The 17,266-nt window shown below is 41.2% G+C and overlaps 1 protein-coding gene across 4 annotated transcripts in view; it reads left to right on the plus strand.

Moving 5' to 3' along the window:
- Nucleotides 1-17,266, plus strand: part of Nbas (NBAS subunit of NRZ tethering complex) — a 301,235-nt gene that overhangs the window by 65,883 nt on the left and 218,086 nt on the right. For all 4 annotated transcript variants that reach the window (XM_029484416.1, XM_021178925.2, XM_029484417.1 and 1 more), the window contains exons 18-21: nt 600-740; nt 1,009-1,087; nt 5,750-5,854; nt 6,194-6,330. In XM_029484416.1, coding sequence (XP_029340276.1) covers nt 600-740; nt 1,009-1,087; nt 5,750-5,854; nt 6,194-6,330 — 462 coding nt within the window. The remainder of the gene's footprint in view (nt 1-599; nt 741-1,008; nt 1,088-5,749; nt 5,855-6,193; nt 6,331-17,266) is intronic.

Genomic DNA, 17,266 nt, shown 5'->3' on the forward strand with positions numbered 1-17,266 from the left:
TACTCTGAACTGAAGGTCCCTGAAAAGCTGCACCTTTGTGACAGTTCTGCAGACTTACCAAACAGAACTTCCTGTGATTGTACAAGATGGAATAGTGCAGATCAAAACCCGAAATTATCTTGGTCTATCTTTAGTTCCCATTAAGTCCATTCATCACCCATCTCTGTATGTGCTGTAACATCCTTTGACTATCAGCTCAAACCTTAGAAATGCATTAAATTAATCATTTACTTCCACCAAAAAAGAGGATTATAGACAGGTTATAGACAGAAGTGATTCGAATTTTAAAACCTGTTTTACATTGGGTGAGTGTCCTCGATCTAACCATGTGCACTGCTTCCCTAGGTCGATGTCCTTTCTATGTTTTAAATGTCTGTGGTCATTGCTTATCCTCATTACTTGTCCCGTCGATACAGTGAATGAACTATGCTGTTTGGCAGAATTTTAAAAAGATATTTTTTCTGTTTGGTGGACATTAACTTAATTGAATAAATATTCACAGTAGGACAAAGTAGCCTTCCGTTACATGAAGAAACAAACAAACAAACAAACAAACAAACAACTTAATGAAAATCAAATGAGTTCTTTTCTCTGTGTAGATTTACCTTACCGGGTGACATAGACATTGACAGCATCGCCTATGAGGAGCTTTCCCCACCAGACAAAGAGCCTTCCAAGAGCAAACGGCAGGAAGAGCTTAAGAAGAGACGCGAACTGCTTAAATTAGTGAACTTTTCAAAGTAAGCGAGTCATTTATTATTGCTCACTGGGAAATAGAATCTCTGGTCCTTTCCCTGTGCTCTTTACTAGTGTGAGTCACTAAGTTACTTCAGCAGCTTGAACACTTTTTGTTTAGCCCTCATGATTTTACATACAGTTCTAAGAGCTGCAAGCTGAAGGGAACACAGGTTATTTTCATGCTCTTTTGCCTCAGATAGACAGCATATGTCAGTGAACAGAAGCACGTATGTATAAATGTAAGCAACTCAATTGAGTTCTTCCGCATAGGTTGACCCTGGAACAAAAGGAACTGTGCCGTTGTAGACTGAAGTTATTAACCTTCTTAGATCGTCTTGCGACATATGAGGTAAGGAATGACGTAAGCCCTCCAGTGATGCACATCATCTGGGCTTACACATGCCATCTTGTCCTAGTGGCTCCTGTTTTAGTTTTTCATGTTATTTATATGGGAAAATTCAGTTATTGAAAAGTCAAGTTCTTTAGTACAAGGGTTTGGGTAAAAACTGAAAGTTGTAAAAGTTGAAACGTTGTTTTCTTGGACTAGAGAATAAAAAGGCTTTACCTGTTTACACATATGCTCTCTAAATTTACAACCCTTTAAATCGACTCCGTGTGTATTCTAGGGAGTGGCACAGAGTTGGTTCTAGTGTGCAATTTCAGGACATACTGACTTCAATATTTATAGAACAAATATTCTTACCCATTTTAGTGAAACATGGAAGAAACATGCTCAGAATGGTAGAAAGTTTTTAGAAGCCAAGGTAGAGGAATTGTGTTGATTTGAGAGCAGACTAGGCTGTGTAATATGACCTGATTTCAGAAGTCGAAAACCATCAAAACCCTCCCTCACAAAACCCCTAAGTGGAAGTGAGAGGCCTTTCAGCGGCCGTGAATGGGTTGGTCAGTTTGTTTGCCTGTTTTTCATATGATGCTCTTACCTGAGGTTGCTCAGCTTTCCTCTTTTCCCATCTGAGGAGACTCAGTCTCATGTGTGCGAGGCAGGCATCACACTGCTGGGCAGCATACCTGTGCTTTCAGGTTTCACAGCTAGGTTCTGACCTGAAGTGTGGCCTCAGAGGTCATCCCTCCTTCAGTCCACTGGGCCTCTCTTATATGGCCTCACCTTTGGCCTGTGGCATGAGCAGCCCTAGAATGCTGAAGATATTTAATACTTCTGGTCATGCATGTAAACTCAGAAGTCTTGGATTCCCCACCCCTTCCCCACCCCTTGAAATGTTATCAGACAAAACTCGAAAGGAAAAGGTGGTAATTCCAAATGGAGATCACATGTAGAAAATGAAATTAGATCCCTACCCCTACCCTTGTTCATCAAGGATAAAAAAAAAAACAAAAACAACAACAACAAAAAAAAAACAGGCATGAATTTAAGGCCAGCCTGGACTCCATAGTAAGTTTCAGGATAGCCAGGGTCACATAGTGAGACCTTGTCTACAACAACAACAACAACAACAACAACAACAACAACAACAAGGGAGGAGGAGGTGGAGTTGGAGAGAAGGAGAAGAAAACATTAAAACTATTTTTTTTCTGAGCTGAGTTCTTTGTGCCACAGTTAAGGGCAGGCAGATAATGTAAGATGAGAAACTTAGGGAGAGTTCCTGATGAGTTCATTGGCTGCAACTGGCTTAGCTGTTGGATGGTTATATTCCCTTAAAGCATATTATTTTCATTTTGGTTCTGTGACATTTTAAGGTAATATTAAGAATAAACATATTTAGAACTGCCTTTGTCTGTACAGTGTGGTTCATTGCTTTCATAGTTCATTTTCATTTTATTGGATGATAATATCTTAGAAAAGATACTAGCAATGTTGAGTTTGTGTACTTAATTTTCTTTCATTATTCATTGACTATTGAATTGCTATCCTCCGTATGACATTAGCAAGTGTATTGTTATATATTATGATACTGACCTTTAAAATACTTCTGAGACCACTCTTTTTTGGAAATTAACCTTTTAGAAAGTAGATGGCTTGGATGAACTTGGCTATTAAAACTCTCTTGTGAGACTGTTCAGCTGTTATGTTGGTAGGTATATTGTGCTAGAGGCAGGCTTTGCATTTCCGTCATCAAGCATGGCTAATTTTATTAATTCCATATACAGAAAGTAAAAGTGAATTCATTTACATTTAACCTAGGCACTTCCTACATGCCAGCTATGGTATGATGCTGTTGCTGGATGTAGGGAGACATGAGCAGCGATTTTCATGGAATCCTCAGCATACAGACTTTAAGTGATGGTAACAGTATGACGAACTGATGAAGCAGAGGAGAGAAATGTATTGAACTCTTCCTGGAGATACCCAAGGGACCTCTATAAGGAAGTTACCATCAACTAGTTTGTAAAAAGAAAAGAAGAAATATTGATAAGACACCGGAGGGTCAGAGTTTTGTTTTCTTTGTTTTTGTAATTCTGGAGATCAGCATGGTATTTGACTCACTGCAGACCTTGTAAATTCCTGTTGAAAGTGTGTACAGGGAGTTTCTTCAAAACTACCTTCACAGTCTGTCATCCACTGCCCCATAGACTTAGTCTCTATAATTTGGTAATTTCCCAGCAGCCCTTTGAGGCCATCACTGCAATCCTTATTTTGTGACGATGAAACCTTAGAGCAGTAAGTAGCTTGTCGAGATAAGTAGGAAGCATAGGCAGGTCTCACTGGCTAGGAGCTAATGTTGAGAACTGGAGTGCTAGATACAGGCTAGGGCATGAATGAGGAGGGCATGTCCTTGAGAATGTATGCTTGCTTGGTGTTGGTATAGCAAAGGGAGGAAGGGACATTGTTTAGATGTTAGTGGGAACCAGCAAGTAGAGGGGTGGGAGAAATTTATACAACGGAAGTGTCTTAGTTAGGGTTCTATTGCTGTGACAAGACACCATGTCCAAAAACTAAGTTGGGGAGGACAGGACTGTTCATCATTGAAAGAAGTCAGGACAGAAACTCAAATAGGGCAGGATCCTGGAGGCAAGAGGTGGTGCAGAGGCCATGGAGGGATGATACTTACTGGCTCTCTTCCCATGGCATGCTCAGCCTGCTTTCTTATAAAACCCAGTACCACCAGTCCAGTGATAGCATCACCCCCAAACTCTGATCAATCACTAATAAAGAAAGTGTCCTACAGCTATATCTTATGGAGGCATTTTTCTCAATTGAGTTTCCCTCCTTTCAGACAACTCTAGCTTGTGTCAAGTTGACACACAAAACAAGCCACTGCCAGTTAAAAAAAAGAAAGGCATACTTTCATGATGATAGAAGAATTGAAATGGGGTCCAGAACATGGGTGCAGCTTTGAGACATGGAAGGTTAAGCAGCGTGCTTGTTTTGGTCATCACTGAAGGAAGGAGAATCATTGGTGCAGATGTAGGCAGACTTGCAGTTTTGATGAGTTGGATGCTGAGGTTCCATCAGATAGTTCCAGCTTAAAATGAATGCTTTCATCAAAGAGTGGTATTTGAGGAAGATATTGGATGTTTAGAAAACCTGTGAAAGTTTGTAATTGATTAGGAAGGAGCAGCACATATAAGAAGTACCCACTCTCCATTTGAACACTTCCATTTTAACTTTGTCAGAATTTTTTTTAGCCTTTCATTATAAAAAATTCAACCTTGAAGAGATTCACAGAGCATAGCGTGGTGAACCCAGAGGTACTCTTTTACAACCTCAAACATTTTCCACATGTGCCACCTTTACAGCTTCCTGTTTTTATTTCCACACACATGCCTTTCCTTTTACTAAAATATTTCCATGAAAATCCCAGAAATCTTACCATTTTAAACCATGTGTTTATATCTCTAATTAATATAGACATTATTTTCATTTTTATATTTTTAATATTTTTATTAGATATTTTCTTTATTTACATTTCAAATGTTATCCCCTTTCCTAGTTTCCCCTTCACAAATCCCCTATCCCCTCCCCCTACTCCCCAATCCACCCATTCCCATTCCCAGTCCTGGCTTTCCCCTATACTGGGGCATAGAACCTTCACAGGACCTAGGGCCTCTCCTCCCATTGATGACTGACTAGGCCATCCTCTGCTACATTTGCAGCTAGAGCCATGAGTCCCACCAAGTTTTTTCTTTGATTGGTGGTATAGTTCCAAGGAGCTCGGGGGGTACTGGTTAGTTCATATTGATGTTCCTCCTATGGGGCTTCAGACCCCTTCAGCTCATTGGGTCCTTTCTCTAGCTCCTTCATTGGGGATCTTGTGCTCCGTCCAATGGATGATTGTAAGCATCCACTTCTGTATTTGCCAGGCACTGGCAGAGCCCCTATAGGAGACTATATCAGGCTCCTGTCAGCAAGCTCTTGTTGGCATCTACCATAGTGTCTGGGTTTGGTGGTTGTTTATGGGATGGATGCCCAAATGGGGTAGTCTCTGGACTTTAAAAAGAACGATGACATTATTATTTCTAACAAAATTCACAGCAATTTCTTCATATCATCTGATATGCTCAGAGATCTCTGGTGCTGCCCAAATGCTTTAAAAGATACACTTGGTTCACATCTTAGTAGGCAGTAAGCTATGTGAAGGCAGGGCAAGTGTACTGTTGGCTGTATCTCCAGTGCTTCTCCAAGTGCCCCTAGGATGTGGTGGGCACAGTCCATGTGTGTTTCCGAGTGAATGAAAGGGCCTCTTGCAGTTACTATCACTCAGCAACAGGAGTCAAATTCATCTGGTGTTTTCACATAGACGTGGTAGGTACCTATAATAGTAGCCATGGTAATCATTGCTTATATGTTGTTATCAGGTGGTTTGGGGTTGTCCTATAGAGATCAATTTAATTTTTACCATTTCATCTATTTAAGTGTTAATAACACTTATAACAAGTATAGCTCCTAAAAAGATAAAGTGCTTTAGTTAACAGTTGATAGTTGGAATAAACTATTTTGGGTCTTATTTATTTTGGCAGGCAGAGGTATAAGAGATTCATATTTTCTTGTCACCATATTTGGAAGCCTATTTACTGTCACTGTTTCCCTCAGGAAATCCTAGGGGCGCTACATGCATCTGAACAGAGGTATGATGCTGAATTTTTTAAGAAGTTCAGAAGTCAGAATATTGTTCTCTCAGCAAGAACGTATGCTCGGGTAATTGCTTTTTGCAAATAGAGTAATTATGGTTATTAACACTAAATCTTTGAGCTGTGTAGTTAATGTTAGTGCATGCATATGCTGTTACACTCTCCTTTCTGTTATAATATTAACAACTGTACAGAAAATGGAATTATATTTTAAAAATATCACCATTAGAGTTTTAAAATAAATAATTTTATAATGTTAGATTGAGAAAAATGAAAATAAGGAAAAACGAAGCATATTTCAAAATAACTCATCAAAACTGTATGTAAAGTTTTGAATGTTGTCATAAACATCAGTCCTTTACTTCTAAGGTTCATAGTAGACACTTGTGCCTTGCATTTCCTACAGGAGAGTAATGTCCAAGCCCTGGAAATCCTGCTGACATACCATGGCTCTCATCTGCTCCCTCATCGCCTTGCCATCCTCTCTAACTTCCCAGAAACCACCTCTCCACACGAATATGCTGTTTTGTTGCCAGAGGCTTGGTATGTTACTCTGTTTTATCAGTTATGGTTGTGTGTATGTGTATACATATGTGTGTGTGTGTGTCTAATGTAGACATCTTGCATTTTTAAAAATAACCTTTTAAAACTTAGTTAAAATGAGCAAAAATATATTTATGAAGATAGGGGTTAGCATTCTGTCTTAACTCCACCCCACAGGTACCTGGCAAAAGCCAGGTAGGCCTGACCCAGTATAAAAAGGGACTGCTTGTCCCTTCCTCTTGTTCTCTTGTTCTTCCCTTCTTGCTCCTGCTCAGTCCTCCCTCCCTTCCCCATTCCCTTTCCCCCTCTCTTCATGTGCTCCTGGCTGGCCTCTACTACTTCTCTTCTCTTCTCTTCTCTTCTCTTCTCTTCTCTTCTCTTCTCTTCTCTTCTCTTCTCTTCTCTTCTCTTCTCTTCTCTTCTCCCCTCTTCTCCCCTCTTCTCCCCTCTTCTCCCCTCTTCTCCCCTCTTCTCCCCTCTTCTCCCCTCTTCTCCCCTCTTCTCCCCTCTTCTCCCCTCTTCTCCCCTCTTCTCCCCTCTTCTCCCCTCTTCTCCCCTCTTCTCCCCTCTTCTCCCCTCTTCTCCCCTCTTCTCCCCTCTTCTCCCCTCTTCTCCCCTCTTCTCCCCTCTTCTCCCCTCTTCTCCCCTCTTCTCCCCTCTTCTCCCCTCTTCTCCCCTCTTCTCCCCTCCTCTCCCCTCCTCTCCCCTCCTCTCCCCTCCCCTCCCCTCCCCTCCCCTCTGCCTTCTCTGCCTTCTCTGCCTTCTCTGCCTTCTCTGCCTTCTCTGCCTTCTCTGCCTTCTCTGCCTTTACTATCCTCCTAACTCCCCTCCCCATGCCTTGAAAAAACTATTTTATCGAGTTTATAGCCATTGTGTGGCTGATCCCTCAGGGGGAAGGGATGCCTTGGCATGGACCTGCTGAGACATACCTCACCACACTCCCATAGAACATATCCCCCTGCCCCCCCCCTTTATCTTTATCTTTTTATAAACACATCAATAGGGTCATTTTCACATGACTTGTTTTCTGACTAAAAACAATGCCTGGGCTAACAGTGTGTGCTGGAATTAGATATCTCTTTCAGAAACTGACTAGGGACGTTGCTGTGTCTGCAGCCTCTGCTGCTGCACAGCCCCTTCTCTGACTGAAATCCCAGAGACACAAAGAGGAATTCAGAGTACACTAGTTAGACTAGTACTCTTTATGTGACAGCTAGGATGTCTGAGAAATGGTCACAACAGGGCATCTGTGCCCTAAGCCTGTGTAGACATCAGGTCCCAGAATTACCACATTTTTTTCCCCCATTAATTCACTTTGCCTTCTGATCACTGTCCCCACCCTCAAGCCCTCCCTCCCTTTCTTTTCTGAGAGAGTGTAGGCCCAGTGATACCCAGTGATGGGCATTCCCAAACCTGGAACATCAAGTCTCTGCAGGATTTGTTTCATTGGCTCCCATTGAGGCCAGACAAGACAGCCCAGTTACAGGAACAAGATCCACAGACAAGGGTTAGAGACAGCTCCCTCTCCACTTGTTGGGGGACTCATGTACCACTCGTGATCTCCTAGACACTAATATTTCCTTTTATTTCTTTTATTTTTACTTTTTTTTTGGTAGGGAATTTTCTTTCTTTCTTTTTTTAGGTATTTATTTCATTTACATTTCCAATGCTATCCCAAAAGTCCCCTACACGCTTTCCCACCCACTCCCCCAACCACCCACTCCCACTTCTTGGCCCTGGCGTTCCCCTGTACTGAGGCAGATAAAGTTTACACGACCAATGGGCCTCTCTTTCCAATGATGGCTGACTAGGCCATCTTCTGATACATATGCAGCTAGAGACAAGAGCTCCGGGGTACTGGTTATTTCATATTGTTGTTCCACCAATAGGGCTGCAGATCCCTTTAGCTCCTTGGGTACTTTCTCTGGCTCCTCCATTGGGATCCTCCATGTGATCCATCCAATAGCTGACTGTGAGCATCCACTTCTGTGTTTGTTAGGTCCCGCCATAGTTTCACAAGAGACAGCTCTATCTGGGTCCTTTCAGCAAAATCTTGCTAGTGTATGCAATGGTGTCAGTGTTTGGAAGCTGATTATGGGATGGATTCCCGGATATGGCAGTCTCTAGATGGTCCATCCTTTCATCTCAGCTCCAGACTTTGTCTCTGAAACACCTTCCATGGGTGTTTTGTTCCCAATTCTAAGAAGGGGCTTTTTTTTTTTTTTTTGGTTTTTGAGATAAGAGTCTCACTAAGGGTTCATGCTTGACTGGAAGTCACCTTACAGACAGCCTCCAGGACATGCAGAACAGCCTCGGGCATGCAGTGACTTCCTGCTTCTATGGCTCCCGAGTACTGGGATTATAGGCCAGCATGACATAGGCACACTCGCTTTTCTTAAAGACAACACAAGAGTGACTGTGTAAATCTGATCCTTCCATTGACATAAGAGGCTATAAGTGTGCTTAGGGGACTGGAGGAAGCTCCATGTGTATGAAAGAGAATGGCTTGTAGGGATTTCTTAGTTACAGAGTGTAGGAATGAAAAGAGAATCAGCTAAGGATAAATAGGGATTAATATTAGAGCAACAGAGGTAAAATAGGAGAGAAACAAGTGGGTGATGGGAGAGCAGGAAGCACAGGGGAGAGGGCAGCTCCAGCTCCAGCTCCAGGCTGAGTGGAAGCAGGCCGCCAGAGAACAGTACACTTACAGAGCTAAGTCAGTTCTAGAGCTGAGGACTGAGACTGGCTGCCATGTTCCCAGGCTAGCCCGCGCCCTTTGGGGGATACAGTCTTAGAGAGACAGTGGCTGAGGGATTGAAACAGAGTAGAACAAAGTAATGTACCAAGCAGAATTGATTGTGACTGAGACCTTGCCTGAGCGCAGATCCTGTGTGGCTGCGCTATCCCTTAATGGGCTCTTAGGCTGGAGTTTTCTGATCATTTCTGTGTTTGAGACTTCCCATGTTGATCTTTGTGCTTTGTCTTTTGACCAGAGTGGGTGGATCATGGCTTAGACAGTGGGTACTCCATTAATCTGGACTCTTGTATGGGCAGATTGGATATATCGCTATTCTTTTCCAGAAAGTGTCCTAAGGAAAGTTGCCGGTATTTATTTGAAGGGTTTTGAGGACCGTACAGTTTGCTTGCCAGGTCTGGCAGTCTAGCCCTTGCTTGTAGCATCTGTTTGTCTGTCCCATGAGCCTGCTTCTGTTCCACTTCAACCAGACTGCTCTTGGTGGGGTAACTGGAGAGACTCAGGAGAGGTGCTGAAGTGACCTTGACTGCTCATCATAGTGGGTGGCAGCATGTAAGCCCAGATCTTCCCTGTAGAGGAGACACTGCACTGGTCAAGTTGGGATGGTTCTGGTCAGCCAGTAGTTTTGCAAAGAATTATTTTTCATTTCAGTTGGGTAGAGTTGTGTGTATGTGTAGGGTGTGCTTGCCAATGGAGGCTGGGTGTGTCTGATCTCTTGGAGTTACAGACAATTATGAGCTTCTTGACACAGGCGCTGGGAGCTGAACTGAGGTCCTGTGTGAGAGCAGTGAGTATTCTAAACCACTGGGCTGTCTTTCTAGTTCCTGATTAGCCAGTTCTGAGAGATCCAACTTTTATCAGTCTTGTGGCTGCAAAGCGTCCTGTTTTGTGATGTATATCATCTCTCTTAAATCCTCAGGCATGTTTGACGTTGATGAAATGTCACTTGTGTAAAGCTTTGAAGTTACATTTTTCTTTGTTACAGGTGTTGTATCATTTTATTTATCAGCTACCTTACCTATTTGTCATTTTTGCTACAATATTTACAGTTTATACTCTGATTTTAAAGCCCCAAAGTGACATTTCTTAAGAGTCTTTGTAGGATCTTTGTTTGCTTAAGAGAGATACTCATTACATTTTATTTTTTATAATTTTAGTATCTGTAGAACATTTAAATAATTTTCTTTATTTTTGTCTAGACTTTGTTATTTTACCACCTTCTCTTCCTGTGACATCTTTTCAGAATGATGACTGCTGAAAAAGTAACTGGATGACTTAGTTGTCTGTGGAAGTAACAGCTGAGGGTACCTAAAACTCAGGATCTGCCTTACCTTCTTTAGTGGCACTTCAGGCTTCTCTCTTGTGAATGACCTGACTTTAGCCTTAGTCCTTCCTGATGTGGTATGGAAGGTAGGCAGGGCTGTGCTAGCTTAGTTAGCATTTCTATTGCTGTGATTAAAAACCATGAATAAACATACCTTGGGGAGAAAAGGGTTTATTTCCTCTTACTGTTTGTAGTTCTCCATCCAAGGAAGTCAGGACAGGAACCTTGAGACAGGAACTGAAGCAGAAGCCATGAAGAACTCTGGTTGCTGGCTTGTTCAGCCTGCTTTTTTACGTACTGAAGGAATACTTGCCCATGAATGCTGCTGCTACTGTGGGCAGAGCTGTTCTACATCAGTTATCAAATATCGAGAAAATGCTCCACCACTTTCCACTCTGATGGGAGAGTTTTCTCAAATGAGCTTCCCTCTTCTCAGATGACTCCAGCTTATATCAAACTGACAAAATTAACCAACACAGGTACATGAAAAAGCCACAGAGGACAGTGCCCAAGTGCCCGCTGTTGGCAGTTATTAACAGAGAGTTAGTTCTCTACTAAGGTTTGTTTGGCCTTTTGTACCTCTGAGACACTGTATAATACTTAGTGGCTTAGATTTCCTACTGGGTTAAGTTCATTTTCAGAAACATTGGAAGGAAAATAGAGAATTCCTGTGTTCTATTAGTCTGGATTTCCATCTCATTAATACATATAGAGCACATATTCCAGAATAAGAAAATAGTGAGTTATCAATTCTGGTGTATTATGGAACATGCATTATTAAAAGTCTTTGCATTGTGCAGATCATCAAAGAAACTAGAAACTGCAGGGCATGCGAGAGAAATGCGGTTAGAGGCATTGGTCCAGTGATGGAAAGTAAGCAGCCAATCAAGCATTTGTGTGAACTGATGCATGCAACATACTGCTAAACCCCGGCACTGGCAGGAACAGAAGAGCTTCCTTCCATTCAGAAGCCAGCATCAAGACACTTTCAGGTTGTGAGCTTTAGGACATAGAAGGAGGAGGGCCACAGAAACCTGATGGAAACTCGATATTCCAGGAATGGTTGGAATGGCATCTGATGTACGGATTGGAAGAGGAAGCTGGTTGCCATTGAGAAGTATTCATGGATCTGGGAAATGATGTATCTGCCTGGATGACTGCTGTTTTGTGTTTATGTGCCCCAAGTATAGCTGTGACTACAACCACAGAAAATTGCCAACTTATGCTTAAAACAGTGTGAGATTCTCTTGGTGGGGAGATATAAACTGAAGGTATAGTTTTCTAGCATGGACTTTGTAGATGGTAGCATTTTGTCTCACTAACAAAAGGCTTGACATGGCTGAAGCATCCTACAGAGAAAATCAGCATCATAGGAATAGGCTTCCAAGATTACAACATTGTACACAGACCTCATATGCTAGAATTAAAAAAAATATTATTATTTTGATATTTTTATGTACAAGTATTATGCCTATATGTATGTGTATATATACACATATACATACACGCACACACACACACATATTCATTCTGTACTTTTAACACATGGAAGTAAGTTTTCTACTTAATTATATGAAATTATTTAACATGTTTACTAGTTAATAAAAATATTTATTATGATATATTCCTGAATAGCCACAAGAATAGACTGAATATTTATTTTGTATTATTATTCCAAAGTATACTTGTCAGTAACAGCAGTTTGTCTTTATCTTACTATATTTAATTAACATATAAATAACCCTGGGAGACACTTTCTCCAATTTTTGATATAGTCAAATCTGTTTAAACATATTTGTAATAAGAAATAGCATTCTATCAGGAATCAAATTCATACTTGGTAATAAAACATACATTAAGGTATTTTACTTCGTTTTGTATCCATTTCATTTATTCTTATAATTTTGGATACTGTGCATGGAAACTATGGAAAAGTCCCATGGCATATGTAGACTGGCTCATGACCTGGTGGAGGATGTGGAAAGATGGCGGTTTGCTCTCTAATTTAGAGTTCAGTGGGGCTGATCCTGTCTGTCTAGCCAGGTACTTTTGGAAACCCCAGTTCCAAGCACTTCTGTGGTGTTTAGTGGATGGTGACAATGCTCACAGACAGGCTGAAGTACTCACAGGGCTACTGTTGACCATAGCAGAGTCTGAAATGCTCCCAGTGAAGGTGAGCTGCTCGCAGTGAGGCTGAGGAACAGACGGTGAGGTCGGAGAGCTCACGGTGATGCTGAGGAGCACATAGCGAGGCTAAGGGGCTCCCAGTGAAGCAGTTGTTCACAGTAGAGGGTGAGGGGCTATTTTTTTTTTTTTAATTGGACTGGAGGTGGAAATGGTAGAAGACACCAGTTTTATTTTTTTAATGAATCATTTATTTATTTATTTATTTATTTCACATTTTTAAAAACTAGGTATTTTCTTATTTTACATTTCAAATGCTATTCCAAAAGTCCCCCATAACCTCCTCCCCCACTCCCCTACCCACCTACTCCCACTTCTTGGCCCTGGTGTTCCCCTGTACTGAGGCATATAAAGATTGCAAGACCACGGGGCCTCTCTTCCCAATGATGGCCAACTAGGCCATCTTCTGCTACATATGCAGCTAGAGACACGAGCTCTGGGGGGTACTGGTTAGTTCATGTTGTTGTTCTGTCTACAGGGTTACAGACCCCTTTAGGGGTACTTTGTCTAGCTCCTCTACTGGGGGCCCTGCGTTCCATCCAATAGCTGACTGTGAGCATCCACTTCTGTGTTTGCCAGGCACCGGCATAGCCTCACAAGAGACAGCTATATCAGGGTCTTTTCAGCAAAATCTTGCTGGCAAGATTTTGGTATGCAATCAATGGTGTCTGCCTTTGGAGGCTGATCCCCAAGTGCGGCAGTCTCTAGATGGTCCATCCTTTCGTCTCAGCTCCAGATTTTGTCTCTGTAACTCCTTCCATGGGTGTTTTGTTCCCAATTCTAAGAAGGGGCAAAGTGACCACACTTTGGTCTTCGTTCTTCTTGAGTTTCATGTGTTTTGCAACTTGTATCTTGGGTATTCTAAGTTTCTGGGCTAATATCCACTTATCAGTGAGTACATATTGTGTGAGTTCTTTTGTGATTGGGTTACCTCACTCAGGATGATGCCCTCCAGGTCTATCCATTTGTCTAGAAATTTCATAAATCCATTCTTTTTAATAGCTGAGTAGTACTCCATTGTGTAAATGTACCACATTTTCTGTATCCATTCCTCTGTTGAGGGGCATCTGGGTTCTTTCCATCTTCTGGCTATTATTATAAATAAGGCTGCTACGCACATAGTGAAGCATGTGTCCTTCTTACCGGTTGGAACATCTTCTGGATATATGCCCAGGAGAGGTATTTTGGGATCCTCTGGTAGTACTATGTCCAGTTTTCTGAGGAACCGCCAGACTGATTTCCAGAGTGGTTGTACAAGCTTGCAGTCCCACCAACAATGAAGGAGTGTTCCTCTTTCTCCACATCCTCGCCAGCATCTGTGGTCACCTGCATTTTTGATCTTAGCCATTCTGACTGGTGTGAGGTGGAATCTCAGGTTTGGTTTGATTTGCATTTCCCTGATGATTAAGGATGCTGAACATTTTTTCAGGTGAGAAGACACTAGTTTTATTCTAGTGATATCTCTACTCCTTTGTTGTTCCTTGGTTTGTTGATATTAATCATCATATATAGAATACTCTTAATTATATAACCGATTTTTATGGGGAAATTTGTTAGTGGATATCCAACTGGACTTTGTGGCTTTTCCTTAAAATATAATGATTTTTTTTCCAAACTAGTACTCTGAAATAGTCAAGTCATTTCAAAATTAAAACCTCATTTTTATACATGGTTTTAAACATTGGTTAGGGAGACCAGGCCTTTTTTAGAAATTATCATATGGTGTTATAGATTATCATGCAGTAGATCTTGCAATGTTAACTAAAATCATATGTATCTTGTATTTACTATTTAGGAAAAACCTTATTGCTGGTGTGAAAAATAACAATGTGTTCATAAAGGTTAATACTGAACATGTGCTGTGTGCTGGAGTCATTTAGGAGCTTTCTAAGTACTAATTCAGTTTTCTGTAGGCCCTGACTGGGAGTGATGCCTTTGGGCAGGTCTTTTTCTGTCTTGGTGCTATGTGGGGTAACTAGCTTTGTGATGTTTTCCAGCTGGGTATATGATCAACTTGACTTTTGTTTATTGATGACAACCCCAATGGAGTTACACATGTGGACCCAAATTATCATTACTTTGGAGGGTTTATTTACTGGTACATTTTCTTCTTTGCTAAATGATAGAAAGGGATAGAAGTCCACATCTTGAAACCAATGCATAAGAGGTAGCAATTAGTAGCAATTCACTGTCTTCTCAGCCTTTGTTTCTCAGGTACATAACGTGGACAAAAGAACTTTTGGAAGTCTGTTTCTCCTACTGTTTGCTCGAAAGAAAACATTTATATTTAGTGCAAGAAGTATTTGGTGAGAGGATTATTGAGTATAATAGAACTTATTATAGCATTGCCTTTCTGCTGGCAGATAAATGCTACCTTGAAATGAAACCAGCATAGTTAATTATTGAGAAAACATACGAACAAGGCTTTAATACAAAGAATCCTAAAGTCAAACAAAAGCAGGCATTGGTTTGTAAAGAGAAAATTTCAGCTTACTACTTGTATTTTTTTTTTTTTCAGTAGCAATGTTGTATTTAAGTTTTGGGCTTCAAATGGAGTATGAAAAAGAGTAAGATGAAACAAAGAAAGTGTAGGAACGTGCAACTTTGTGTTCCAGAGCTTGGCTTATTGGCTCCATGCTCAGCTGGCTCTTTTATGGGTAGCAGCAGTAGGATTTCTAGTGGGTTTTGAACTGTAATTTCACATGAGTCATTGGCGAGTGTCTTCCATGGTTAGAAGTGTAGAGGAAAGCACAATTAGTGGAAGGGTTTCTGTGAAGTTCCCTAAATCTCATTCTGTTTATCGTGTGCATGAGTAAGTTGTTGTGAGTTGGGAAGGATGGCTAGGTTGTTGCTTTCCTCATCAGTGTGCCAGAAGCTTGACTAGAAACACTGCACAGAGGGAAGATTTATTCTGGCTTGCACACAGTCCGTTATGGTGGGAGGGGATAAATGCAGTAGCTGGGCTTATCATGGTGGAGAAGAGGAGGGGGACAGACACATAGAAAGAGACAGAGATGCATCACCCACTTTTTTTTCCCCAGCAGACCCTACCTCCTAAAGGGTTCTATGCTTTCTCTAAGCAGTTGCTATTAACTGGGGACCAAATGTATCAGTGTATGGGCCTACGGGGTCATTTTCCATCTGAACTGTAGCAGTGAGCTTCAGAGATGGATCTGTTCTTGTCCTCCCCTCCCCATGTGGCATACAGTGAAATGCCCACCTATCCTTAAAGCCAATATAAACGTATATTCCAAGCACTTATGCTCCCAGGCATTCTGAACCAGCTGTGTAGCTTTGCCTTGTATCAGTTTAAGATGAGGGTGTCATTCCCTACCTCACTCTGATCTATAAGTCTGTCCTGTATCAGTCATTGACATGTCTTTTATTATGAATAGACCATTCTTTTTGTTGCCATATTATAGTTCTGACTTTTTATGTTATTCATGAGAAGACTTTTTAATTCTCTGTTGTTCTGTTAATTATTTAACTCAGTAATCACATTTCTTTAGAGTCTGCTAAGTACCAGGCACTGTTTTAGTTTCCAAGGATATAACAGTAGACAAAATAAATACAAACCCTGCTGTCATAGTTACTTTTTGAGTTGCTGTGATGAAACACTCTGAGAAGAGCAACCTAAGGGAGAAATGGTTTATTTGGTTCTGAATTGGTAGGTACAACCCATCATGGCCGAGAAGTCAAGGTTGCAGGAGCTTGAGGCAGCTGGTCACATTGACTCCACAATCAGGAAGCAGAAAGTGATCGATAAATGCTTGTGCTCAGTTCATTTCCTTGTTATCATAAGATCCAGTATACTAGCCTAGGGAATGGTGCCACCTGCCGTGTCTGGGTCTTTGAGACAGACTCTTACTATCTAGCTGGGGATCACCTAGGATGCACTTGGTGTTCAGTTAGTTTTGAATTCAAGGTGCCCCTGCCTGAGGTGTCTAAGAGATGTGCCTGTAGCCATGCGTGGCTTTTTTTTTTTTTTATTGTGTAAACACTGGTAATCAGATATGAAAATAAATCATGTTTTATCAAAATTCACTTTTTAGACTAGACATTTATATATATATACACATATATGCATGTATATGTATAATCACTGGAAGGTAAAGAAAATAATATAGCTGCCTTTGCTAGATTGCTAGGACTGAGGGGAGGTATTGCACATTAATTAAAAGCAGTGTGTACCGTTTGGGCCATAGTGAGAGCTCAGTAAATGATTGAGGAGTGTTGTTCCTGATTGTTGCGTCAGTGATAAGGAGTGGAGCTAGTTTTGCTTTGATAGTAAAGTGAAATACATCATTACTAACAGGGCTTTCTAGGTCTACCTTTCAGTGTGGGCCTCTGAACAGAACTTATTTTTATTGTAGTAATAGGGTTCTTAGCCATCTTATTCAAAACAGGCCCATAAAAGTGTTTTACAGTTTCCTAGAGTACATTGTACATTCATCTTGCTTGGCTGAGGGCCTACCCTTACTAAGCACTGTAGGAAGAACTCTTGACTCTAATATATTCTCCATGTGGAAAATACAAATAGCAGCTTGTGATGTATTTTTTCTGAAATTCTTTTTGAAAACATTTCTGTAGCTTAAGGAACCGTGTCTGCTTTGATTGGAAACGTTGTAATAGCTGCCCAGATGTAGTTCTTCTCCTCGTTCTCGATTCACTGC

This window comes from Mus caroli, unplaced genomic scaffold, assembly GCF_978045245.1.
Source record: "Mus caroli unplaced genomic scaffold, Mus_caroli_1 scaffold_14, whole genome shotgun sequence".
Classification (NCBI taxonomy): domain Eukaryota; kingdom Metazoa; phylum Chordata; class Mammalia; order Rodentia; family Muridae; genus Mus; species Mus caroli.